Raw genomic sequence first — 26,179 nt, 5'->3', positions numbered from 1 at the left:
GCTCCTTCAGAGCGGCTCAGATTAAAAGTCAGAGCTATGGGCTCCTTCCAGAAAGACACAGGATTTAAATTTTCTCTCTGTGTTTTTGCTCTGTTTCCCTTAATTAAACTGTCAGCAACAGTGTTAAAAACAACATCACAGCAATATAAGAAAACATATTTGTAATAATAACATGCCTGCACACTCACTCCATTTCAAACATGCATCTCATTATTTGATGTGATTAGAGGAAGAGCAGATTGACAAGTTACAGTAATAAGACGATGAACTAAGTCACAGCCTACATCATTGTAAGGAATAATGAAAAGCATTAAGGCAGCATTATGAAAATGATAATAGCTGCTGCATGAAAATCATTAAAACAGGCACCAGGACGGACATTAAAAGCAATCAGAAACAAATGAGATGCAATGTGTGATGGTTCCGCCAAAGTACTAAAACAAATCTGCTTTAAAGGATAACTCACATTATACATACTGCAACAATACTCAGTATAAAATATTTACTGAATAAAGATATAGAATAAACTTTAACTTTATTTATTTAAGTTTCTCAAATTGCAAAAGATGTTAAAATCAAAATAAGGTAAACACTCAGTGGAGCAACATGATGGCCTCACTATCAATCATGTGGAGGATTTAATGTCATCTCACATCAACTCCGGTCTTCTTGCCGTGTAAATATATAGATCTGTATTTTACACCCGTCTGCAGCATCAGTACACACACAGTGATTGTATTTTGATCCGTCATGTACTGATGGAGTTCAGGCTTTAGTCAGTCAGTCGCACAAGGCTGTTCTGCTCTGCTTGGCTTCATTCTTCCCGGTTCGCTCTCCTTTCTGACAGGAAGACATCCGAAAATCATGGAACCAGCCAGATGGAAGAGAAAAAGCTGAGGCTATTCATTGCCAGTGAAAGCATCTGTAGTGGCAGCCATATGCACAAAAAGAGATGGGACCACTCATTAAGTGTTCAAATGTATAAACACAAAAAACTTGAACTTGATTCATGCTCAACTGATGTCAGTTGGGATCTTCCTTCAGAGAAACATTTCTCTAACAATATCTGCTTTGAGTTTGTAAAATAAGATTTTTCAGCTTAAACTAAAGTAAAATCAAATGGTAGCTATTAAGAATTTAATTGTAATGTGTGTGTTTTTTTTTGATAAGTCGGTTGTTTGCATATTTTCCAACTAATACAAACAAATCAAACCACGAGGTTAAAGACTGACCAACTCTGTCATCGAAGAAATTAATTTAGTAAAATTAATTTAGTAATTAGCACTGTTCCAGTTTTCAGTCAATCATATTTTTTTAATAGTTGAAACTGGACGTTTACAGACATAAGAGACATACTGTACATTCACAGAATGTATGGCACATACTGTGAAACAGTCCAAACTCATTTTAGCTCAGTTGAAGTTACCCAAATTATTCCTATATGCCACAATAATGAGAAAAAGAATGTGTCAGAGGTTTATTTATTAATTTCTTTAAGACCATAAGTTTGCATGCATTTTCTCAGTACTTGAAAGCATTGCCTGTGAACTGTATGACTTGGGTCAAACATTTTGGGTTTTCCAACCTCAAACTTCTCACAATAGTTTGATGGAGTTCTGGCCCATTCCTCCTGACAGAACCAGTGTTTTCACACACACGTTATGGGATAAAGAACACAGCCAAAACATCGACTTATTGTCTTTTTTTTTTTGGTAGACACTTTTACTGCATCCTCAGGGTCATTTCCTTCAAGACCTCCCTATTTGTTGTAGATGTAGATGAATTCACATTAAGTAAGTTAAATATTTTCAATGCAAAGTACTATTATGCTTTTAAAGAGTATTTAATGCATCATAAATTACAATGAAGTCTGCTATTAATTAAATAAAATTAAACACATCCTTCGTTCTTAACGCTGATGTTCACCGAATCAGTCTAAAACTTATACAGTGAGTGTACAAATAGAAAGATTTCAGATTATAGTATATGGGAATAATGGATTCAAACTGAAAACAATTCATTTATGTCTCATATTGAAGTTTCAAACAGGGGCTTTAAAAGACAAAGGTTCATGAAGTAAAGGCTCCTCTATCTCAAAGGTCCAGGATTTGCTTCCCTGCCAAACATAAAGATGAAACGTAAATGCAGAAAGTGATTTGGCATCTTAAACTGACAGGTCGCTCATCTAGAGCGAACCTCAGCTCTGTTAGCAGCTAATTAAATGCCAGCAAATAACAGTTCAAATGTCAAGCTGATAGAGACTGTAAAGTCCTGGGTTGGGATGCTTTCACATTTGCAATTAAGATATTTTTAAACTGTATTTCATTCTATAATAAAAATATGATTATAGAGCTTAATTACATTAAATTATATATTTTAAGGGCACCATTGTAACACATTAATATAATTTACTTTCATTACATTGTGTTTTATTTTATTAAATATCCTTTTTTTTTACCTGCTGCTCAATTACTAAAGGACTTGATTATTTTTTAATCCATATTTTTGTTTTCAGTTTACAAACTTTTTTAAGCTCCACTTTGACATATAATTATAAGTCAGAAGGAGGGCGAAGTCCATAAATTACAAAGACTCGCTGATCTTGACAAATGTGTCATTTCCAGGTGATGGAAAACCCAACAGGAGCTTTTGTTTTACAGCACACTAATCAGTCATTCCCCGCTGTCACCTTGCACTCTCTCCCCATCCAAGCAACCATAACCCTCCTCTGCTTCCTCTCTATGATGTCTGCAGTCGGACACAGAGTTCTGGGACAAAATGCAGGCAGAGTGGGAAGAACTGGCCCGACGAAACTGGCTGACAGAAAACGAGCAGGCACAAATACCCTCATCTGTATCTCCACATGAAAAGGTCAGAATGTCTTACAGCATCCATGTGCAGGGATCTCTCCAGATAGTGAAGAAAATGTGCAGAAGACATTTAAAATGATCATTCCTTTCCACTGTAGCCACATGTTTGCTCAGAAGGAGACATTGTTGGTAATAACTCAATAAAATCAGCTCTCCTTCCATAAGACAGGCAATTTTTAACCTGTTGACATTATGAAACAAATTAAGCCACTTTGTGTTTTACTCAGGGTTAAACTGAAATGCATGTAAATAAATGTGTAATTTGTATGTTTGTAAACTGCCTTGAGATGAAATCTGTTCTGTTTTGGTGTCTTAAAACAATTCATGTAGTCACAGCACCTAAACAATGCATTATTTACTAGGAGTTGGACAAAGTTCACAGATTAGGATTTTAATTTAATGCATATTAAGAGACTAAAGAGACACAGTGCAATACAAAATGAGTCATTTATTGATAATTATTTACATTTTTGATAACTTTATACGTAATTTAAAAATCAGACATTAAAGGTTTTTTCATAACTTTATGTAGCAGCACAGTAACTTATTTGCAGCATTGCTAATTGAGGTCAGTGGGTGGGGCCAAAGCATCTACATAAAAGCAGATGAGTCGCCGTTCAGTTTAACAAATCAGGTGTTACGGTTTATTTATGAGCTTCTAAATTGTTGCCTGATGCTCTGTAGCACAGGTGATTCGAAATAATTACAGTAAAACTACAGTAAACCTTTATCAAATTGTGTAATTAATAAATGATTCACACATTTCAATTGGTATAGAAACACAAACCTGTTTATTCATTGTTTTGTTTTGTTGTCTATATAAGGGATTACATCTACATGATCATTTCTTTATAAGATTTTGACTATTTTTCGCCCGACTTCTGAAACTTGTCCAAGTCAATCTTGAAAATCAAAGTCAAGGCATGAATACTACAGCAGCCTTTAGACTTGCCAAATGCTTAAAAAATAAAATAATCCTCAATTTCATGTTGCAAAAGGCTCTAATAAAATATCAAAAACATTTTCAATGTTTTGGAAATAAGCTCTTTATAAAGTCATGCAATATTGACACAAGAGAATATTAGTTTCTTTTTTGCATACCAAATGTATAATTAATTTTATTACTTTGGAATTTTAATGTAAAAGCCCCTACAATACACCAGAGTATTCCTGAACCATTCAGCCATGAACTGACCTTCTCATAAAAGCAAACCCCATAATATTAGCATTATGGGTCTTCTGATTCCCAGCAGAGTAAGATCTTACAGAAAAAGCAGTTTCAAAGTCATCAAGGACAAATCCATGTAAAAGAGTAGGTTCATCCAAGTAAAAAAAAAAATGCAAGGTTTAACATTTAAAGAGAATAGTCGAACCCAAAGGAGGTCCTCATGGTTTTGATGTGAAGCAGAAAGGGGGAAAAAGAAAAATCAATGCCTCCTGTTGGAGCTTTACTTAAAAATCAACAGCACGGGATCGCTGTTGTGCATTTTCATGGGAAGGAGAAAAACTGACATTGCCTCTGCCCCTGTTTTTGTTGTTTTCTCTTCTGCTGACAGGGTTACTACTTCCACACAGATAATCCTTATAAGGACTTGCCTAATGCATTTGAGGAGGGACTGAAGAAATCTCGAGAGGGAGACTTGCCAAACGCTGTGCTTTTGCTCGAAGCAGCTGTCTTGCAGGACCCTCATGATTCAGAGGTGAATTCATTTAGCACACGAGATAACACACACACACACGCACTCCTTGGTTTGTGGTTTGTTTGCTCTTTGCTCTATTTGACTACCAAAGTTAACCATGGGGACGTTCTTATTTACACATACATTTTATGGGAGGAGAAGGAAGGAACATTTCTTGTGATTGCGAGAAATACTGCAGCCAGCACCTGGATAAGCTGCATACCTTAATCACAGTCCAACTCCACCTTCTCCACCTCATGCAGTGAGAAGCTGCACAGGAAGAACGCCTGCCTGACCACAGGCTGTGTGAAGCTGATTTAGCAGACAGCATCCAAAGACCTGACGCTGATTGCCTGCAGCAGGAGTGTTTACTGTAGCTCACAACTTGCTCCTCATCAGGGCTTCCATTTGCTCAACGAGCTGAATAATAGCTCATTCTAGTATATTTTTAAATCTTCCTCTTTTTAGTAAAAGAGTGACCTCTTTGCAAGCTCAAAGAGCAAAGCCGTCACACGAAGTGCTTTCAGAGTCCCCTGGAACATTCAGAAATGTGCCAGTTACTCCAAGGAGAGGATTATCCTGTGGTGTATGGAACTAATACGATTCCCAAATTCCTCATAGGGTGCTTAGTGGCTTATTGCCCCACCGTGAATCATTCAGAAATCATTTTGCCCCTCGTTTCAAAGAGTCAAGCAAAACAGCATCGTCAGAGATTACCTTCAAAATAAGTCAATGAACGTACCTTTACATTATAGTTTTTAGATTCCAGTTTGTTTAAAATGTTTAGTCATTTTCTTTCTACTTAGCAATTATCTGCAGTCTCTGTGTTTGTGTTTTGATTATGTCTGTCACGTAAAATCCCACTCGTGTGACAAAGTGTGAAAACATTCAAAGGGTGTGAATATGTTTGCAAGGCATTGTAGTTATTAACCATTTCTCCTTTAAAAATATGAGAACGTAAAGAACATGAACCTGTTTGTGGAAGACAAGACATTTAAATGGAAATAAAATTAGTGCTGCTGTTGAAGGGTTTAGTTCCCACCCTGAGAAAATCACTGAGGTCATACAAAAATGAACAATTTTAGTCAGACATAGAAAAAATCCCTCAAACTTATCTTCGAACATTAAATCTTTTTTTTTTTTTTGTTAAGTTAAAGAGCAGAAGAAAGTTTTCTTGTAAAATGAGTTACTACTTCAGCTCTTCAGGAACTGGTACAACTCCTGTTTCCCTGTTAGCTATATAGGATCATATACAATCCCTGAAATTTGCCTAAGAAGTTATTATTCTCGTATTTCTCCGTGAGTTAGAAACCAAAGCTGATCTCATCTGTCGGTCTATGGCTGATTAATTTTGCTGGCTCTGTTCCTTGACTTTGCAAACATTAGGCCTCGGTAAAAAACAGCCAACACAGCAATTTGTATGTAAAGCTGTAATACCAAAGTGCTTTATTTTTCCAAGGTACATATAGGCACTGAATGCAAATCATCTTATTTATGTTTACAATGTCCTGAAACACAAACTGTCGTCAGATCTTTCTACTCATAGCATTTTTTGCACTTCTTAAATCTCCAAAATTTCAGGCTTGTTTCTCTATAAGTTTTGAAGTAATCAATTACTTTTCATTCTTCTTAGTTCAAATTCAATTAATGGTTAATTTGAGCAGCTTGATGCAAACTCAAATATATTTACTCTGGTTTTGCTATTACAACAAATTGTCTTACAACCATTGGAATAAAATGGGCAACAAGGCAAAGTTATTTATTCACTGGGAAAATTAGGATCCATCATTCAAAGGAAAATGATTCTTATCTTTGATCCACTGGAGATTTGGTGTTTGTGTAATTGCTTTTATTACCTACATCGTGAAAAACATTCACAAAAAGATTTAATTGACTTATAGGCATTTTACCTAATCAAGATTCAAACAATTAATTACCCAAATGAGATGGGGAATGAAACTGGGAAGCTAAAATAATCAAATAAATTAAAGGTACATTTCTTCAACTAAGAGGAGCGAAATGCTCGGCTGGGGTTGATGAGCTCTGGAGCTCATGTAAGCCAGTTGATCTGCAGCAGCAGCAGCATCAGTCGCTCTGTGACGGATCTCTGTTTTTTATTCCTTCTGTGTTTGACCCCCCTGAGAAGACACGCTGTGATTTTTCCTTCCTGCTATTTACTGATATCTGTATTCTCTGTTTCCCTACAGGCCTGGCAAGTCTTAGGGACAACACAGGCAGAAAATGAAAATGAGCAGGCGGCAATTGTCTCCCTCCAAAGGTAATGAGAAACATCTGAGTTCGGTTGTGATTTGAAATCTAAAAATAACAAAAGATCCTGATTTCATATTTGCTTAAAGGTTTATACAAGCGTTCTGACAGTATATGCACATACAGCTGGAGTTAGAGATAAATGGACGCCAAGACCTTTGCAAAGTACCATGAATTGGACTTTTCTTTCTTTTTTTTTTTTAACATTTTGTCACATTTCAACTATACAATTAATGTATGTCCTTGATATTTTATGCGATAGAGCAACACAAAGAAGCACACAGTTAGATAGAAAGATGAAATATGATTTACAAATAATACTCAGAAAACTATGATGTGCATTTGTATTCAGCCTACCTGAGACAACACTGAGTAGAGCCACCTATAATAAATACAATGAAAGATGAGGTTGTAACATGACAAAATGTAAGTAAAAAGGCTCTGAATATCTTAGTAAGAAATGGAAGTGTAGCCACAGCTCTAAAAGGCATAAGGCCTCCACTAGTTTCTGTTGAATTGCCTTAAACCATATTGGAAGAACAATTTATGTAATTTTTTCCTATTCTTAAACTAGAGGAACCCTGCCTGGACTGTGATTGCAAAAGTCGGGGCTCTGACTGGATTCCTCAATAGGAGGTGGCCCAATTTCATTCACAACTCTGCCAAAGTCAGAAATTGCACCTTTCCCAGAGTGTGAATACTGACAAGTGAAGTAAAGATGCTGCTGAGGAGAAATAATCCATACTTTCAAAGTATTTCATCAATTTACCTTTTTAGTAGATAAGCAGATAATTTAGGTTCAAACTGAACTGATTACAAAGCAGATCTATAGTTATTTTTCTGTCTCTAAAATAGTCTTCTTGCATATGAGCACCTTTCAAATTTCAGGTTAGACTTAGACTTAGACTGACTTTATTGTCATTTTGCATGCACAGGGTGTATACAGAACGAAATTTTGTTGCATACGGCTCAGGACAGTAAAATCCCAAGGTTGCTTGCTGGCTTCATATTGACTTTGATTGTTATGTAATCACTCCATCTGTGAGGAGTAGCTTGGTCTGAAGTGAGATTAGATTTTTTTTCTGGCATTAATCCTGCTGTTGCTACACTGATCTTTATCAACTGGCAGCCATCACGTTGCTATTTTGCATCTAATTACAAAAACTTACTGTCTGAATAGGTTTTAGTTTTTAATCATTAAAGTACCCAGCCACAGTTCTGCACAACACAAGCACTTGCTGTGTGTAGCTAAATAAATCAAAACATGAATCATTTATTCCCAGACATGACAAGCAGTTCCGTCCTTAAACCATAGAAAGTGTAAACACACAAACCTAGCTTTTTCTTTCCTTCAAAAAAAAAGAGACATTTCTTTAAGTGTTCTTTGAATTCAAACATTGCATGTGTGCAAGTTTAGCCAAGAACAGTTCCCAGCAGGAGGCTGGAATAATTTATTTGGTCTGGGATTATGATGGTTTTAAGGAAGTTGGCAGATAAACTGCAGCAAATCAGGCTTAAATGTTAATGAAAGCCAAATCTTGTTTTGGCCTCTCACCTAGTCTCTTAACTTATCCAAGTCCTTCTTCCAACTCTATGGTCTACTTTCCTTTCCTCTTACAAAACCAATGAAAGATCTTCAGTGATGTATTTTGAAGATATAACTGCAGTAACCACAGCAGAGACACTTCCAATCTCCTTCAACATCACCAAATGAGAGTTTGCATAAATGCAAAGTTAATTCAAATCAACCAGGTGTGAGCAGCGTGAAAAACCTGCTCCTCTGCGGAGAATGCAGGGCAAAAAGAGTCGCAGCTCATCCAGGCCTGATGTGCTTCTGCTTCAACTGGTCCCAATTAATGTTTGTCACATCTAAATTTCTCTTTGAAGTCCCACTTTACACCCTCTCTCCTTGCCTCTGTCCAGGTGTCTGGAGCTCCACCCTAACAACCTACCGGCCCTCATGGCTCTGGCCGTGAGCCTGACCAACACTGGCATGCGTCATGACGCCTGTGAAGCCCTGCTCCGCTGGTTGAAACACAATCCCAAGTACAAGAACCTGCTGAAGGCCAAGATCCATCTGATAGGCTCCCCCAACTCTCAGCGCAGACTGTCTTACGCTCTCAACGCGGGCCGACATGAAAGGTAGAGAGCCTGAACTGATCCAACATGGATAGTCCTAAAAGTAACAGACAGCAACTTTTTTGATATTATGGTCTTTCTTCATTGGCTAAATAACTCTGAGGAGAGTTTTATTTAAGTTTTCTTCATTCTATTCCTAATTTACTTATTCAAATTAGGACCTTATTTCCCCCCTTGTTGTTTATTGTGAAAAGAAAAATAGTTGTCTTACTGTCTTATTGATTTATCTTCTAATTAGCTTCAGGATTAATAAACAATTAATGCATGAATAAATTAACATATTTATCAAATTATAAATATTGATTCACTTTATTCAATTAAAAATGTAGACATTTAAGCAGTTACAAATAACTGCTTATAACTTTATTATAATCAGTTATAATAAAGTTGAGTCCTCACATGACTGAGGAAACAGCAAAAAGAGAATGACTAACAATCTGCTGTGATCAATAATATAATTATGTGCTCATTAATTTTCCAGCTTTCGTAACTGCCTAATTATTTATTTTAATAGCCAAAAACAGTGCTGCGTATCAATGTGAGGATCTACCTTTTTAATATTTCAGAACTTTTATTTGTTTATGTTTATGTCGGCGTTTTCTGTTTGGTTATTATAGAAATGAACGGTTTTAAATTTAACCATATTTCACAGAAAATTACTGCTTCTTAGGTTTCATGGTGGGAATAAGCCCGTCTCTCTTCTTAATTACTGTTTATTTTTACCAGTCGGGTGGCATAGACATAAGAAACAGCAGAACTTGCAAAAAACAGCATCAAAATCTAAAGAACTGCAAAAATGATGGAGGCAGGACTCAATTCAGCTTTTTATAAAGCATTTGTTTTCAAATGTACTAAGATATCCAGACTGATAAATTAAGTGTTTTAGTTCACCTCCATGGCCAAATGTGTACAAAATCCAGCAGGTAGGTGTAGCATATTTATAAGAATAACAATATTCTATATTGTTATTAAATATAATTGGATTTTGACCAATAAGGTAAATGGCTACTTTTTTCCTCAGAAGATAAGTACAACTCAAAAAGAGCAGGTAGGCTGGAAATTGTAGTTGCGAGTTGTTTATATTTGCAATGTGAATAATATATATACATATTTACAATAGCATTGGGAACATCCAAATGGCCATTAACAACATAAGGGGGAAAAATTTTTTTAAAACAACAAAGGAAACTAAATCAATCAATTGTTCCCAAAGTTCCACAATTGAGACGCCACACCTGTTAGTCCATTCATCCCAAATTGGGATTAATTAGGGATCTCAACAAGATAATTATACTTTGCTTGGTTCAAATCCTGGTAGGACACTGAAGTCTTCGATCACCCAAAAAAGTGAATTCTTTCTTTGGCTCTATGCCCGATCTTCTAGCTCGCCATCAACCTGGCCTGAATAACAAAACAGGACCATTTCCTTAATATATAATCTAAACATCTAGTGTATACACAATTCAATAAATAGCACTCTTTATACTATAAATAATTCTAAACAATCATGTTTAGTCAATTGCAATAAATCTAAAATTCAGTATAAATTACATTCATGAAATATTCAATAAATATACACCATATAATCAATAAACATGAAATGTAAAATCTAATTTAAACCAGTGTTTAATAAATATTTAAGCCACCTTTTTGCTTATCAAAAAGGAGTGTACAATCAATAATTTAGCGGCTACACAATAACGGTGATTATAAGCCAACGCCAAGTCACTGACAAAAACACTCACCAGTTCCGCAGTTTTATTTCACCCTACCGGGTTTTTTTCCAGCTCCCTTCTGGCTCACACCAGTTGGCTCCTATGGTTTAGCGCATTAAGTGAGCATCGTACAGATTTATGGGAAATGAATAACATCACACTTAACTGACCTGCAGCTCTGCTCCTGCCAACGTGGTCTAACCTTCATGCCTCCCCGCTCCAGCTAATATACCTAGCAGGTAACGCTGCAGCGGTACATGTGACCCCAATTGGCTAATTAATAGTCTCGCGAGAATCGCCAATCATTCTATTAAAAGCATCGCAAGGTTTGAGATATAAAAAGGTTAAAACACTGGAAAATCGGAGAAGGAGGAAATAAAGGTTAAAATTTACACCCGGGTTACATAGGTGTGCAGACAGTTACTATAAACAGATGTGAAAGAATGGATTGGTTTACATCACACAGTGGCCTCACCTGTATTTACAAATCATGCCTCAGTCTGGCAGTCCAATGGACGAGCCTGGGTTTGTAGCATGCCAGAAGAGTCTGCATTGTGTCAGACGTAAAGCTGTGTGAGGGGATTATGTAATAGGTCTAATTTTTTTTAAATCCTTTGGTTTTGTTAAAAGTAATTCTTAATGCTTCAGCATGCCAAGATGTTTTAGGAAATTCTGTCTCCCATGTTTGTAGGAACAGTTTGGCGATAGCCGCTTTCCTGTAAACCTGATTGGGAACTAGGGCACAAAGCAAAGTCTACAAAAACATGGATGAGTGAATTTAGTGTGGAAGAATCTGACGAGTCCCGACCTCAACCTATTAGAAACAACTTTGGGATGAATTAGAGCAGAAACCTTCTCATCCATCATAATCATCAGATCCTCCATTTTTCTGGGAGAATGGTGAATAATTTTATAAATACTGCTTTAAAAATTATTTACTTTGAACAGTCTATTAATCTAAACTAATAATGTGAAGTTCTGCAGACTTTGAGGATTTTATATGTTATATGATGAATGAAAACAAAAACTCTGGTGATTGTGTGGCCCAGTTTCATCTTTAAAGTCAGATCTCCTATTAGTTTGATGCTGTTTTTATTTATGTAATTATTTACTTTGATTTTTATATCCCCTTTTGCTTATATTTATATTTCATTTTTTCTATTGTCATTTCCTTATAATGTTGTATTTTAAATATTACTATCAGGTCAGAATATCATCTTGCTTTGATGCCTCAGAGTCCAACTGTAAAAAAAAAAAAAAAAAAATCATTGACAAGTTTGTGCTTTTAGTTGTTCCTGACATTTAAAATGAGATATTTTAGAGTCTCTGACTTTATGTTATTAGAAATATTTCTTACATTTTTGCATCCACAGATGGTATAAATTGAATTTACTCTTAAAAAGCCAGACACAAACCAAAAAGCATCCTTCTTGTAAAATAGCTCTCACTGCTTAGGAAGGCAGGCTGTCCACTTCATTGTTAATCCGATGGATTCGATCGCTCCATATATCAGATTCTGGAGGCCTAACTTTTCTCTCAGTGTAAAGTAAAATTTCATCAAGTCATTAATCGTCTCGCCTGTGCAGCGAGATACAGGTAGAACCAATTACCATGCTGTTCCCTCTGGACAACAATCTACAGCATTACTTTAGTTTAACCTCACTATTCTTTACATATCCCTGATTCAATCTTCATTCTTTTCTAAGGCTGCTCTCAGTGGAGGCTTACATTAAACTGTGACCTTTTACCTCAGTCTATAACTATAGATGTATAATCACTGAATGTATTGTGTGTTTATGTACATTAGATAGACCTGATGTATTTAAACTAATTTTTATTTTGACAACTCTGTTTCACTCCTTCACTCAATCAGTCCTCTTCCATCAGTTTATGAATGAAAGTTTCCACATTGTACAGCACAGCTTTACAGACTCAGCAGCAGCTCTAAGTCACACTAATCCTGATGCCTCTGTGTGTGTGTGTGTGTGCGTGTGTTTCTGCTCGTGTGTGTTCTTAGCTCACTGCTGCCAGAGGTCAAGGAGCTCTTCCTGGAAGCAGTTCAGAACAACTCGGACAGCGTTGACCCGGATTTACAGACGGGCCTTGGGGTCCTCTACAACCTCAGCGGAGAGTTCAACAAAGCTGTAGAGGCTTTCAATACGGCCCTGTCAGTCCGGCCTGAGGTAGGAAACCCCTCAAAGGCTTTCTCTCGCTCAATCTGATAGAAAATATGCAGACTAAACAGAACTGAGCTCTAAAAATGTCCTTTGCGTGTTGTGGCCTATAAGGCATATTTTCACTGCACCAGTTAAATGTAACATTACATTTTTTATTGTTGTTTTACTATATATATATACATATATACAACTCTGGGAAAAATTAAGAGCCCACTGCACTGAACCTCATTGAAAACCTCATGATTATTCCACCAATTATTGATTTCTGAACTCATCCTGAGTTAAAACATTAATATTGTTGTTTTTAAATTATTAAGAACTTGTTTTCTTTGCATTATTTCAGGTCTGAAAGCACTGAATCGTTTTCATTATTTTGACCATTTCTCATTTTATGCAAATAAATACTAAATTTTTGCTTGGAATTTTGGAGACATGTTGTCAGCAGTTCATAGAATAAAAGAACAATGTTCGTTTTACTCAAACATATAACTATAAAAAGTAAAATCAGAGAAACTGATCATTTTAAGTCGTCTTGATTTTTTCTAGAGCTGCTGCTTTTACAACATAAAACAGCAATATTGACCAATACTTATGGAATAAGGCTTCTGTTGTTAGTAGGTATTTGGAAGATACAGGTACACAAAGTTCAACTCTAGTTCATATTTTAAATTATCTGGAATAAATGGCTCATATTTAGGTTTTTGGGAAATTTTCTCCATGTAGTGTGAAAATAATTATGAAAAGCAACAACAAACTACACAGTGTTTTCACACTGTTTACTGTTTTAGTTTTAGCATTTCTTTTCTTCTCTTAAATTTCAGTTCTTAACTCAAAAACCAAGTAAATGTCTAAAAAAGGAGACCAAAATACAGCTTCCAGTAATTAAAATAACACTTTGGCAAGCAGTTCCTGACTTTATAGACACATTTCTAGCTTGAGTTGACTTTTTATACCAGAACTCGTAAATTTAAGAATATGTGCAGCTCAAAGTTATGTCGTTGGCTGAATGTGGAGCTGCATTTGAATAAGCCAGGGCACATACTGAGGTGTTTGAGGAAAGAGGTCTTTGTACTCGCTGGGTGGTTCTGATATCTTTCTTCAGCAGTTTGTCCAAAATAGTTCTGACATTTGTTCCTCTGTGCACAGTAAAAATCTACCTGGCAAAAGGGAGATGAAATTGCCTGCAGCTTCAGAGACTCCAGATGGAGCAACCTAAGGAGTGCATTGAGTGAGATACAAACACTGCAAAAGCTGTAAAAAAAGGTTATCTAACATCGCGCTGGATTAAATCTACATAGGCAGTGTGATTTCACACAAAATGCAGTTTTAAAGAAAAAAAATATGTCTGTAGAACTTGATATAAACTGATAGCCCTGTTGGGTCTTCTATGTACAGAGGTTTTGTTGATGCGAAGAAGCGCAGTTAAAATGTCAGTCTCCAGATGTAAATCATCAATAGACACATTTGTAGCTGTATTTGCAGCAAAAGAGAGTTTTACAAAATATTTAATCAGGAGGACAAATGCAAATGCCCATCATATGATCCTGTTAAGGCAGACTATCTAGTCAGCAAAAGCAAAGAGCTAAAATCTGACTTTTTCTGACATAAAGATTCACAATCAGCATTTAAAGCAGAAGTTTTAAGTGTGCATTACCAAAACCAAAGTCGTACTACCCAATAGTTTTATTTTCACAATTTAAACAGTTTTATCTTGCATCTAAAGACTCATTGCTATAACCCTTTCCATCATGCTCAAGTTTTCAGATTTGTGTTGACAGACAGGATATCTGAATGATAAATGGCCTTCATTTGTATAGCATTTTATAAAGTCCAAGGACTCCAAAGCACTTTACACTTCATTCACCTGCTGATGGTGTTGAGCTACTGGATCGTAGCCTCAGCTGCCCTGGAGCAGACTGGCAGAGTCAAGACACTTTACAAAAAATCATTTCAGTTCAATCATTGATTCTAGTTTTCAAACAGGTTGAATAATTTTGCTATATTCTATGTTTTCCATTGGGCAGTGCTGCAATGTTAGAGTCCTATTTATTCAATTAATAATGCAGTCTGCAGGATCATCAGAAGAGCTGATCAAATATGGATCCATCAATCAGACTTTCATCTCAGCTCCCGCAGAAATGAGCTGAGGAGCAGATAAATAAATGCATGTTAGAAAATGGTTTTAGACTAGAAATACCCCCAATAAAGCACAAGAAAGATGAATTTATATGCATCTACATGAATACTGTACAGTCAGTTCAAAGTATGAGAGCAGATTCAGAGATGTAAGAGATTCATAAGCTAACATGAATAAAATAAATGCAAACAACCTTACCAGGGAGAGTCAATGAGTGCAAACATCAAAAATATTCTCACCCTGAAAAACCTTGCAGCTGATTGAAGATAGATATAGATTTTTATTCAAGATCAAGATGTAGTGTATAATCTCCCTACAAAAAAGTAAACATAAATGCATATATCAAAAAGTAAATATATGTGGAAAAAAAATGTATTCAAAATCGACTACATTTACAAACTTTCTCCTCTATCAGCATCAGACAAATCGGTCCATCTCTTCGCCTTCCCTTTCTCAGGCAGGCATGACAATTATTGTTAAATCCAGTCTTCCACATTTGACTTGCTAATTTCTGCTCCCCCGCTGAAAAGAAAAAGAAAACAGCACTGAAAACAAAAGGCGGATAATTATAGCCTGCTGCTTGGCTTAGCCAGAGATGAAGGACCCCTGTTCTGTACCAGACCACTGACCTCTGAATGAGCCTGTGAGCCTGCAGGTGGGAAACAGCGACAAGGACGTCCAGCGTGATGTAACTCTGCTTTCATTAAACTAACCTTGTCGGACTACTTTTATATCCAAAATCCATGCATAGTTGTTCAAAATAGGTTCTTGTTGTTGGGCGAAGATCATAATTTGCTGATAAAACAGTAATTTGTTCTGCAGACATCAAAATGAACAACCACCCATGAATATTTACCTTATCTTGACACAACAAAAACCACTTCAGCTACTAAATTAATGTAAAAAAAGGAAAAAGGGCATTAGTGATTTAATAATCCTCCAAAAACATAGTTTAAAATTAAAAAATATATATATATTTGAGTTTCCTTCATCACCTCAGTGCTCTTCCTCCATCGCAGGACTATTTGCTGTGGAATCGCCTTGGAGCCACATTAGCGAACGGCGACCGCAGTGAAGAGGCAGTGGAAGCTTACACGCGAGCCCTTGAGCTGCATCCAGGGTTCATCAGGTCCCGCTACAACCTGGGCATCAGCTGCATCAACCTGGGGGCCCACAGGTGAGTCACCTCAGGCTGTGTGACAGAGAACAAATGAATATGTCCTGGTTTTATGCAGTGGACCACATACAACATGCAGCAGAAACCAGAAGCACTGTAAGAATAACATCAGATTACACTTTTCTCATTTTTGCTCCCTGGAGATAATCTTACTTTTTCCTCAATGTCTAATTGGCTATCTTTAAGCACTTTTTCTAGACAAATTAACAAGATTTACAATAACAAAATGGAAAAATATGTATAAATGTTTCTTCCAAAATGCAGGATCACAAATTGTCAATCAACTACAGATAAATTAGCCTGCAAATACCAGCATTAACCATCTTAATTATCACAAGAAGGTTTGACAATGTTTGAGAAGATAATGACTATAAACCTTGCTGTCATAAATTATACCATTATGATACTATATTGATCATCTCTGAGTATTTAATGGATATTCCAGTGACATCTTTCCTAAACATTGAATTTCTTTCAATAACAGCAGAAAGGGTCAGTCAGCCATCTTTTAATTCCTGAAAGCAAGGCTGACTGAATCACTTTTGTAAGCAAGTGAGTGTTTTATAGTTTTGATGGAGAGATGTACACAACTGACGAAAAATTAGGAACCATTCGCATGGATGAAAATTGAATGCTTTTGTAATGTGGAACCAAATTTCAGCCATAGAAAAAATATCATCATTTCAGAAGCTGTAAAACATATTTGATTAACTTAGACTTAGCTACTAAATAGTTAATTCTCTTTAGTATGATTACTTTTCTTATGTATTTGTGTTAGAAACAAGCAGCACCGTTAGTCGCCAAGCAATCAGACAGTAGCTGAACAAACTGTTTTCAGGATAATAGCCAAACACTTGGCTTGGTGAGGAGAAGCAGTGACCTTTAGCATTTTGAGAGCAATTTATCTTCATGGTGTGAAGCTGCAAATAACACTCTACAAGGGTTGAGAGACTGCTTAAACCATCTATAACAATCAGAGTTTAGGTTTTTTGTCTATCACGGAGCTGAGTTATGTATTTTAATATGTGTTGTTCAAATCTGATGAATCCCAGTACAGCAACAAATGGCAAATTTTATAAATGGATAATGGAAGCAGGAAGACTATTCATGCTATGAATGGAAAAGGGGCATGATTATATAAGTTAAACTTCATCATACTCCTTTTCAAACTCACTGTCACCGAATAAGTGTTGTATTTACATGTATTTGAGTATGTAAATTTGATAGTAAGGTATTGTATTTACACTTAGAAACATGAAAGTCTTTATTATTGTTGTTTTGTTGGTGAAATGTCTGTCTGAAATAAATTATCATCATCATGGAGTTACAGTAAGCTGCAGTGCTAAACTTCTGACATTTTGTATATATTAAGGTATGAACTTTTTTCCTGCTAATATTAAGACATAGATAAAAACAGAATTAGAATGACAAATAAAAAACCAGCAGAGAGCAAGAGAAACTTATACTTGTGGGGGAAAAGTGAATGTCATGCTGTCCACATAATCCTGTCTGAAACAAGACAGATGGTAAATCAAAGTTGGTATGCACAGCCTGGCAAAACCATTTCTATACCTTTGATTTCTGTCAGACTTCAATGTATTTTATTGTTGTTTTATGTAACAAAATAATCTTTTACTGCATCTACAACTGTAAGGTTTGTTGCTGTATGTCCCTCCAAGGTTTCCATGTCTAGAGATAAACAAACCTTTGTCTGGGCCAAGCCAATACAAAAATACAGCTGGATCAAACTTATTCTATTGCAGCTCCTTCTGAAAGTTGAGGATCTATTGAAGTTGTCTATTGATAGTCCTGCTGAAGAATAGCAGTCCCATAGCATGACGCCACCTCTGTAATGTCGCATTGTGGGAATGGTGTGCTCAAGATTATCTTTCACCTGAAAATAAACTTTTGATCTCAAGTGAACAGAGCAGCTTCGTGTTGCAAATCAAAAAAAGTACTTTTTATTGCTTTGCTTCAACAATGTGTTTTTTCTTTCCATTGATCCATGAAGGGCAGATTCGTGGACAGCACAATAGTTGATATGACAACAGATTATCCCACCTGAGCTTTCTACAGCTCACATAAAGTTATCATGAACCTGATTAATGTCCCTCTTGCCTAGTGTGTTATTTTATGTGGACAGTAGGTTTACAGCTCAGTCATACGTTTATTCCATGTGGGATGGAGGATAGATCATAGATTGGACAGTGCTCTGTCAAATGTCCAATGTTTGTCAAATCTTGCGTAACGCTGCTTAAAACATCTGCATAACTTTTTTCTAGAACTGCTACTGTAGTTCTTGATCTTTGTTTGTTAAAAAATTAAAAATCTTTAAACTTCTGAGAGCTTCTCAGAACTATTTATGCAGAGATTAAATTAATTTTTTTTAGTAATAAAGTGAATTTTAAAGGTAGCAGCTGATTCTGTTCGATTATATGTAGGGCTGTCAGAGGAAAGGGGGTTGAATACAAACTTTATTTATATTTGTACAAAATGTGGAAAATTTTAAGACAAATTAATATTTTATGCAAGGCACCATACATTGTTATTCATGTGACCTAAACTAATCTCCGAGACTTGCTTTTCATCTGGCTAGTGTAACAAGCTAGAGTTCACATCCTATTTAAACAATAGAAACTTTGAGAAGATCTCATTTTGGACATTTATTTATAACTTATTCAGAAAATGTAATAAACCAGACATAAAGTCTAACAGTTTACACTACGTCAGGGGTGTCCAAACTTTTTGCAAAGAGGGCCAGATTTGATCAAGTGAAGATGCCCGGGGGCCAATAGTTTGTTCGGACATTTTTTGATTTTTTTTTTTTACCCCTCCAGGGGGTATTTTGTGGGCTCTAGTGTCCCTTATGTGACAGCAGGCTGACAGGAAACAGGGAAGGAGAGGGGGGAAGACATGCGGCAAATGTCATCGGGTCCGGGAATCGAACCTGCGACGGCCGCGTCGAGGACTCAAGGCCTCCAAATACGGGTCGCCCTACGCCACCACGGCACGCCCTGGACATTTTTTAACTACAAAAGTTTCATGCAAATACACAATTTTCATTGTCACAATTATCTTTATTTTTCAAATGACAAAAAAAAACAAATATAAGCCACTCAGGCAAATGAGAACAACTCTAAAAACCCAAATTCTGCCTTTCTTTCATATCTGGAGAGTCAGATAACATTGAACAAACTGTATGAAATACCTTAAATTTACATGAGTTTAAAAATATCTTTGCCTCAAGAACATTTTAAACAGGAGTTATAAGTAATGCAAAGTTGTCTGTTATTATTAAATCTTAAAACAAGTGAATTTTGCTCGTCATTTACTATATCTACAGGTTCATAACCAAATCTTACTCAAGAGTTTAATAAAAATAAGTGCCATAAATCCAAGTGCATAAATGTTCTTTTGGCTCTTCACTGCTGATAGTGACAGACGTTGCCGTTCAAAACACTCAGTTTCATGTCCTCAACTCTCAGTACCACACTGTTACTGCCAGGCAAACATTTTTCTCAAATTCTTGCTTCTTCTCAGGGCAAAATGTTCTCCACCATTTTCATAACACAGTCTTTGATAAATGTACCTTCAGTAAAAGGTTTGCCATGTTTAGCTATTAACATTAACATCGTAGCTTGCTTTGGTGGTATTTTCTTTTGACTCACAGGCCCGCATGAAGAATCGCTGTTGTGATGCCAGTGCAGCTTGGCGTTGCTTCACTTTTTCAGCACGGTCACTTCCTGTTAGCTTGTTGTATGTGTTAGCATGTTTAGTCTGATAGTGTCCTTTTACGTTGAAATCCTTAAACAAGGCAACCGTCTCACAAATTAGACAAGCACAATTGCCTTGATTTTCAGAAAAGAAGTATTGTAATTCCCATCTCTCTTGAAAGCGGCGGCCCTCACTGTCAACTTTCCTCGTTTTCTTTGCAGTGGCCATGGCAGAAATGAGTGGAGAGCGGTTCGCTGCACGGAGGCAGACTGGTAGTATTAAAGTGGTGCTGCCACCATTTGGTGAAAGGAGGAATTACAGTTTCAAGTTTTATGATTTATTTATTCTGTTTCACGGTGCAGGCGGGCCATAAATAATACATTATAAGACCAAAGCTGCGGGCCGTATGAAATCTGACCGCGGGCCGTGATTGGCCCCCGGGCCGGACTTTGGACATGCCTGCACTACGTGAAGTGACTTGTCCGTTTTGTTTCCCCAGAGAGGCGGCCAGTAACTTCCTGACGGCTTTAAGTCTCCAGAGGAAAAGCCAGAGCGGTCAGCAGTCCCATCAGGTGATGTCTGGCAACATCTGGGCAGCTCTGAGGATAGCTTTATCTATGATGGACCAACCCGAACTCTTCCAGGCCGCAAACATTGGCGATCTGGATCTCCTGATGAGGGCCTTTAACTTGGACTTTTGAGTAATCGATGGAATGAGCTCTGTCATTTGTTCTCTGATCTCTAGCCAGAAGCCAAAAGCCCAAAGTGCACATGGTTTGAGTTAACACACCAGTGTGTGTGTTTAGTTTCTGCATATGAAAATGAACTAAAAAGGTCAAACCCTGTCATGTCTTCTCGCCCTAAATTTCTTGAGAGCAGTTCGGAGGGCCGCTTCTTCCAGCGGTTCGGATGGACTGCTTAGCGATGGAATTTGCACTGCAATTTGTGATTTCCCTAAAGAGCACAAGGACGGGCGAAGATTGTAAGAGCAATGCCTTAGAGGACACATCAATTAAAAACTGACTCATGCAGTGGAACAGAGGTGAGCCAGGAGTGACAGCCAGATTTAAGACTCCCACAGAGGAACCCTCACAAGCCATTTGCAGCAGAAAAGATGAGGTTTTGAGAGGAAGATCTGTTGACTCAGGACTGTCTCTCCCCCTCTCTGACGGATGGATACTGTGAGCCGAACAATAAAGGCTGCACCTTATAACCCCGGAGCTCTATATTGTCTTCCTGGCTTCATCTCCCCCTCTGTCAATGGAGACTTATTACTCTGCATCAAAAAAACCACGACAAACATTTTCAGAAATGGAGAGATTAGAATAGTTATAGAAGTTTTCCCTTTGCACTTTTAGATGACTTCCTCTATCCACGTGGAATGCGCAACCCAGGTTGTAAAGCCTTAATGAGATGCATGCGTCCAACATTATTTATTTACACTATTTTTATGGCAACAAGGAACAAAATATATCAAAGCCATTTTCAGACCGGTTTAAATTTCTTAACATAAGTGCTGTTCTTAGAACCTGTACATTTTCTGATCCGCTAATCTCAGTTCAGTTGTTTATATATTTATGCAGCTTGTATGTAATATTTGTTGCTTTAATGCTGACTGGCTGGAGGAATGCACACAGTGAGCAGGTAATATTGATTTGAATCGTGTTTTGTTTTTTTTACCTTTCTCAGAGGGAAAAGTGCTTATATTTCTAAAAATGTCTCGTCTCAGAGGCCCCTACAAAGAAACGCCTAATTTTTATTTATGCTGACTGTATTCATTTCAATACAGCATACTAACATTAGATTAAAAGATGTGTATTTGCAAGCCAGGACCCAAGACAGCAGCTTGATGAATTTCCTTAATGTAGTCATTTGTATCTTTGCTGCTCCTTTTCCGGCAGCGAAGCTCCTTCATTTAATTAAATCAGTTACCCTCAGCCATCATGCATGATTTCAATATTTATAGAGGCTTGCGTAGAGTTGCACACATTTGTTAGTTTGCTTTTACCAGATTAATATGCATCCATACAAGGAAAAACTGATTTTATAAATAAATAAATGCTGTTCAGAAGATCATTATACATTATAAAATGCACTGATGCTCCTGCTTAAGATAAACCCTTTGCAGCACCTCTAAATATTTCTTATGATTTTCAGTTGTCAGCTTCCTTTTAGTCACAGTTTGAAAGTCACTGTGAGTTTAACGCCGTGCAGCTTGCCGTGCGGCGGCGGAGTGAATGATAGATTATCTGCTGTGCAGTACAGCTCACTTTGGCGTTTATCGGTCGTGTCCGCAGTCCGGGTGCGCTGCAGAAAGCTTTTTTTTTTCCTTCTTCTTATTATTGTCGGCTCCTATGCAAAAGGTCACGTTTCATGTTTGTCCCCCATCTGCCTCAGTGGACCAAAGGGAAGTGTTGATTCTGTGTTTTGAATGAATGCTATCAGCGGGAAGCAGAGACCAGAACCAGAACCATTCATCTTCCTAACAGTGCAGCTGGGATGACACACTCTGTGTTAGAAGGAGTGTTTTATCAGGCGGCTGGGGGAGAACAAACACAAACCAGCTGAAGTGCAGCATTGACACTCTATGAATCTGCGACATAATAATGCATCTGCGGCTGCAGCTGCACACACCAAATTCACAGCTGTAGACATTTTTTTCTTCTGTCAGCTCACTTTTCTCTTTGTTTGCATAAGTATTCATACTTGTCACATTACAGCCACAAACATTTGCTTATATACAAACACAATTGTGTATCATTTTGAAGAGAAAGAAAACTGATAGATAGTTTTTGGTTATTTTTTTACAAATTCAAATTAAAAAAGTGCAACATGCTTTTGTCCTCAAGCCCCATAAAAAATATCTGTGTAAAATCCATTTTTACAAAGATTGCAGCTGCAAATCTTTAAGGCTTTCCTTTACCAGCTTTGAAAAGTTGCTAATTAGTTGGGTTGGATGGGAAACATGCGCCAGCAACAATTTTTAAGTCATGCCTCAGTTGATGCAGGAATAGACTTTGACAGGGCCATTCTAATACATAAATGCTTTTAGCAAATCATTCCATGGTATCTTTGGTTGTAGGTTTTGCAGTTTTGTTATTTTCTATGATTGTCTTGTATTTAGGCTCTGTTCACTCTGAAGTAGCATCAACATATCCTGATCTTAAGTCTTTCTTTCAAGGTGACTGGCTTGTTGCCACTTGTTCACAAAGACCAGTGCAACATATAAACATAGTCTCCAATCTGAGCTGTGAATCTCCTCTGAAGTCACGTTGGTCACCATGGCTGCTTTTCTGATCAATGCACTCCCTCTCTGGCCAATTTACGGAGGTCTGAATTGTTTTGCAGCTGGGTCAAATAATTCCCCATGAGATGTTCAAATTGTGGGACATTGCTTAAAACCTAACCCTACTTTTAACGTATTTGATGAGTTGCTTCATTTCTAGGATTTTGTTTGTTCACTAATGTTCTCTAACAAACCTCGAGGCCTTCACAGAACAGATGAATTTATATAGAGAAGTTACACACAAGTGATCTATAATAAGTAAATTTGTAGCATACGGTAGTTGAATAAATGGGCTTATGCTGTGTTATTTTATTTGTGAAAATAACAAAAACATTTATTATTTCCATTTGACTTCACCGTCATGCAGAACATTGTGTTTGTTGTCTGTCTTATATAATCTGCGTACAATTCGATGAAGTTTGTGGCTGTACTGCAACAATTCTCAAAGATATTTATTTTACTTTAGGACACTAAATAAAGTGAGTTTCACTTAAAAAGCAGCCACCTTCAATAAGATGTTCAGTGCCCAAAAACACTTTTAAGAGGAAATCACTTTAGTTGGATATCATTTGTTCACAGTGACATTTGCATTACAATTGAAAATGAAACAAAATTGTTTAATTTCAAAGAGGCATATGAAATGCAGGATGAATGTTTTATACTTTGCAAAAGTAGCTTCTGGAAAGGCTTTGCAGAAAATTAGGGGGCAAATGTATTTCTAACTTTATGTTCAGAGAGGTTGGTACTCTTTTGGCAAGTTTAGTTTAGTTATACTTAGAAACTTGTTGAGTTTTTATATATATTTGAAATACTTACTAATTTAGGAGTAAAGAGGGAGTTTTTCAACAGTTTCTGATGCACCAACTATTACTCATGTTGTTTTCACTTAATTAATGTGTAATCTCTTGTTTTGTGTAAAATCATCCCAAATCCAAATTATTCTCAACAACTAAACTCCCCTTCCACAAGCTGAAATGTTAACATTTTGCTTTAATTATAGCCTTTCCTCATCAACTCAGTGAAATCAACATGACATACATTTTTCCCAGCACTTTGTTGCCCCACTTTGGTTCAGCTTAGCTATAAAACAAAGACAACATTCTGGCATTTTGACAGTTTTTTCCAGTTTAGAACTAATTGGATTCTTAATGATACAAGCATGGGATTACAAGCAAATGCATTGTGCAAATTGAAACATGTAGTAAAATTAATTCAATTTACTTTTTTTTTTAGCTCAGTCAATTAATATATTGACTTGTAAGTTACTTTGTTATAAGATTAAGTTAAATACTAGAAAATTCCTGAAGAAATTTAACCGGGGCCTGCCAAAGTGTGCCCGTCGGTTTGGACCCAGCGTTATGATGCTAGAAATTAGCATCAATGCTAAAGAAAGCTGCAATCATATGAGGACAATGACAAGAATGTTGACTAACATGTACTTGCACCGTTCAGTATGATAAAGTAAGTGTATCAGCTAAAATTAGCAAAAATGCTAATGTTAGCATCATTGCTGTCACTAGCATGTGGGACATCACTAGGATGTTCTCTATAATGGACTTACTCCATTCAGTATACTAAACATGGCTAATAAGTCAAATAAATAGCTAATAGCTTATTTAAGCTAAAATGCTAATGCTAATGAACTGCCTTGCTGCGCAAGGCAGTTCCTTAACCTGGGAGAAAAAGATAATGCAGAATAATATTATTGCACCGCCTACGGCGGTGCACTAACCTCAGGGGCATGTTGAGGCTTTTATTTTGAAATTTTTGTTAAGCTTAATTTCAAAGGTCCACACTAATCCCATGTGTAATAGTCATTGGGTTAAATCAGTTATATAATGCTCAAAACACAAGTAGTTGATGTAAAAATATTCAAGGCTTTTATTTTGAAATTTTATTTATGCTTCATTTCAAAAGGCCAAACTAATCCCATGTGTATCAGTGCTTTGGATAAAAAAGTCACATAAAGCCAAAAAGAGCAATAACATGATGTAAAAATATTCAAGGCTTTTATTTTGAAATTTTCAGTATGCTTCATTTTAATGTTCCAAACTAATCCCATGTGTAACGGTGACTGAGTTAAATCAGTTAAATACAGCCCATAGCAGCAAGTAGTTGTAAAGGCCAGTTCAGTCCTCCTGGTCTTCCACTATAGTTAGAACTACAGTGATGCGTATTTGTAGTCCTAACCAGCAGCCAATAGCCTCCTGAGTTCCGTTGCTATGGTAAATAATTCTCTCTGCCAACTGTCAGCTGTGAGTGAGACATGCAGGTGGAAACAATTCTCTGTTTGAGCCAGCCAGTTTGAACTAAAAAAAGCATTGGAAACAACTCCTTCCCGTTCGGGAACCGTAATACATATTCGAAAAGCGTTTGAAGCGTATGAGAGGGCTATTTGTCGTCTCCGATAGTCCCGCAATTCATATCTCTACGTCACTCACAGTATTAACAGTGATAAGAGAAAGAAATGGTGTGCCCAGATCTGAAATTTTTGAGAAATATATGAAAATACATGGGAGAGAGCCTGAGAGAGCGACAGAAAATCCTGTCGCATGACTTTGCTCTGAAGCACCGTGACAGAAAACCGTAAGCCCTAGAGAAATTTCGAAAACATTTTACCGGAGCAGACAGGCGTATCAATGTCAGGACCGAGTTTGATACCAATCGTGCGATATTTGTGGGCGTGACGGCGATTTCAAAATTATTTTGGGCTCAAAAATTCTCTTCATTTCTCACTCTAAAAAAGCGGCAGTTGGTGTCAGTTATGCTCTGCGTTTCGGCCGTTGGAAATTTGGCTCGTTTTTCGCTTTTTACGTCGCCATCGTAAGTCCGATTCCTTATAAAAATAATAGCTCCCTTCTCGGCATCGAGCCGCACGTTTTGATACCACTTTTGTGGGGGTGCACGCAGCGGTACGAGCCGCATTAACGGTGATGGAAGAAAAATAAATAAATAAAGAGACATTCTATTGGGTGTAGAATAATAGGTGCCTCCATGCATTGCTATGGGCAGGCCCC

The 26,179-nt window shown here is 36.9% G+C and overlaps 1 protein-coding gene across 3 annotated transcripts in view; it reads left to right on the top strand.

Moving 5' to 3' along the window:
- pex5la (peroxisomal biogenesis factor 5-like a) overlaps window positions 1-24,450 on the top strand; it is an 81,075-nt gene extending 56,625 nt beyond the window's left edge. For all 3 annotated transcript variants that reach the window (XM_028027202.1, XM_028027201.1, XM_028027200.1), the window contains 7 exons: window positions 2,755-2,871; window positions 4,427-4,570; window positions 6,757-6,827; window positions 8,741-8,959; window positions 12,689-12,854; window positions 16,005-16,162; window positions 20,376-24,450. In XM_028027202.1, coding sequence (XP_027883003.1) covers window positions 2,755-2,871; window positions 4,427-4,570; window positions 6,757-6,827; window positions 8,741-8,959; window positions 12,689-12,854; window positions 16,005-16,162; window positions 20,376-20,577 — 1,077 coding nt within the window. In that variant the 3' untranslated portion in view covers window positions 20,578-24,450. The remainder of the gene's footprint in view (window positions 1-2,754; window positions 2,872-4,426; window positions 4,571-6,756; window positions 6,828-8,740; window positions 8,960-12,688; window positions 12,855-16,004; window positions 16,163-20,375) is intronic.
- The last annotated feature ends 1,729 nt before the right edge of the window (window positions 24,451-26,179 follow it).

Source organism: Xiphophorus couchianus, chromosome 9 (genome assembly GCF_001444195.1).
Source record: "Xiphophorus couchianus chromosome 9, X_couchianus-1.0, whole genome shotgun sequence".
NCBI classification, from domain to species: Eukaryota; Metazoa; Chordata; class Actinopteri; order Cyprinodontiformes; family Poeciliidae; genus Xiphophorus; species Xiphophorus couchianus.
Note: the sequence above shows the minus strand (reverse complement) of the source record. Positions and strands in the feature narration are given on the sequence as shown.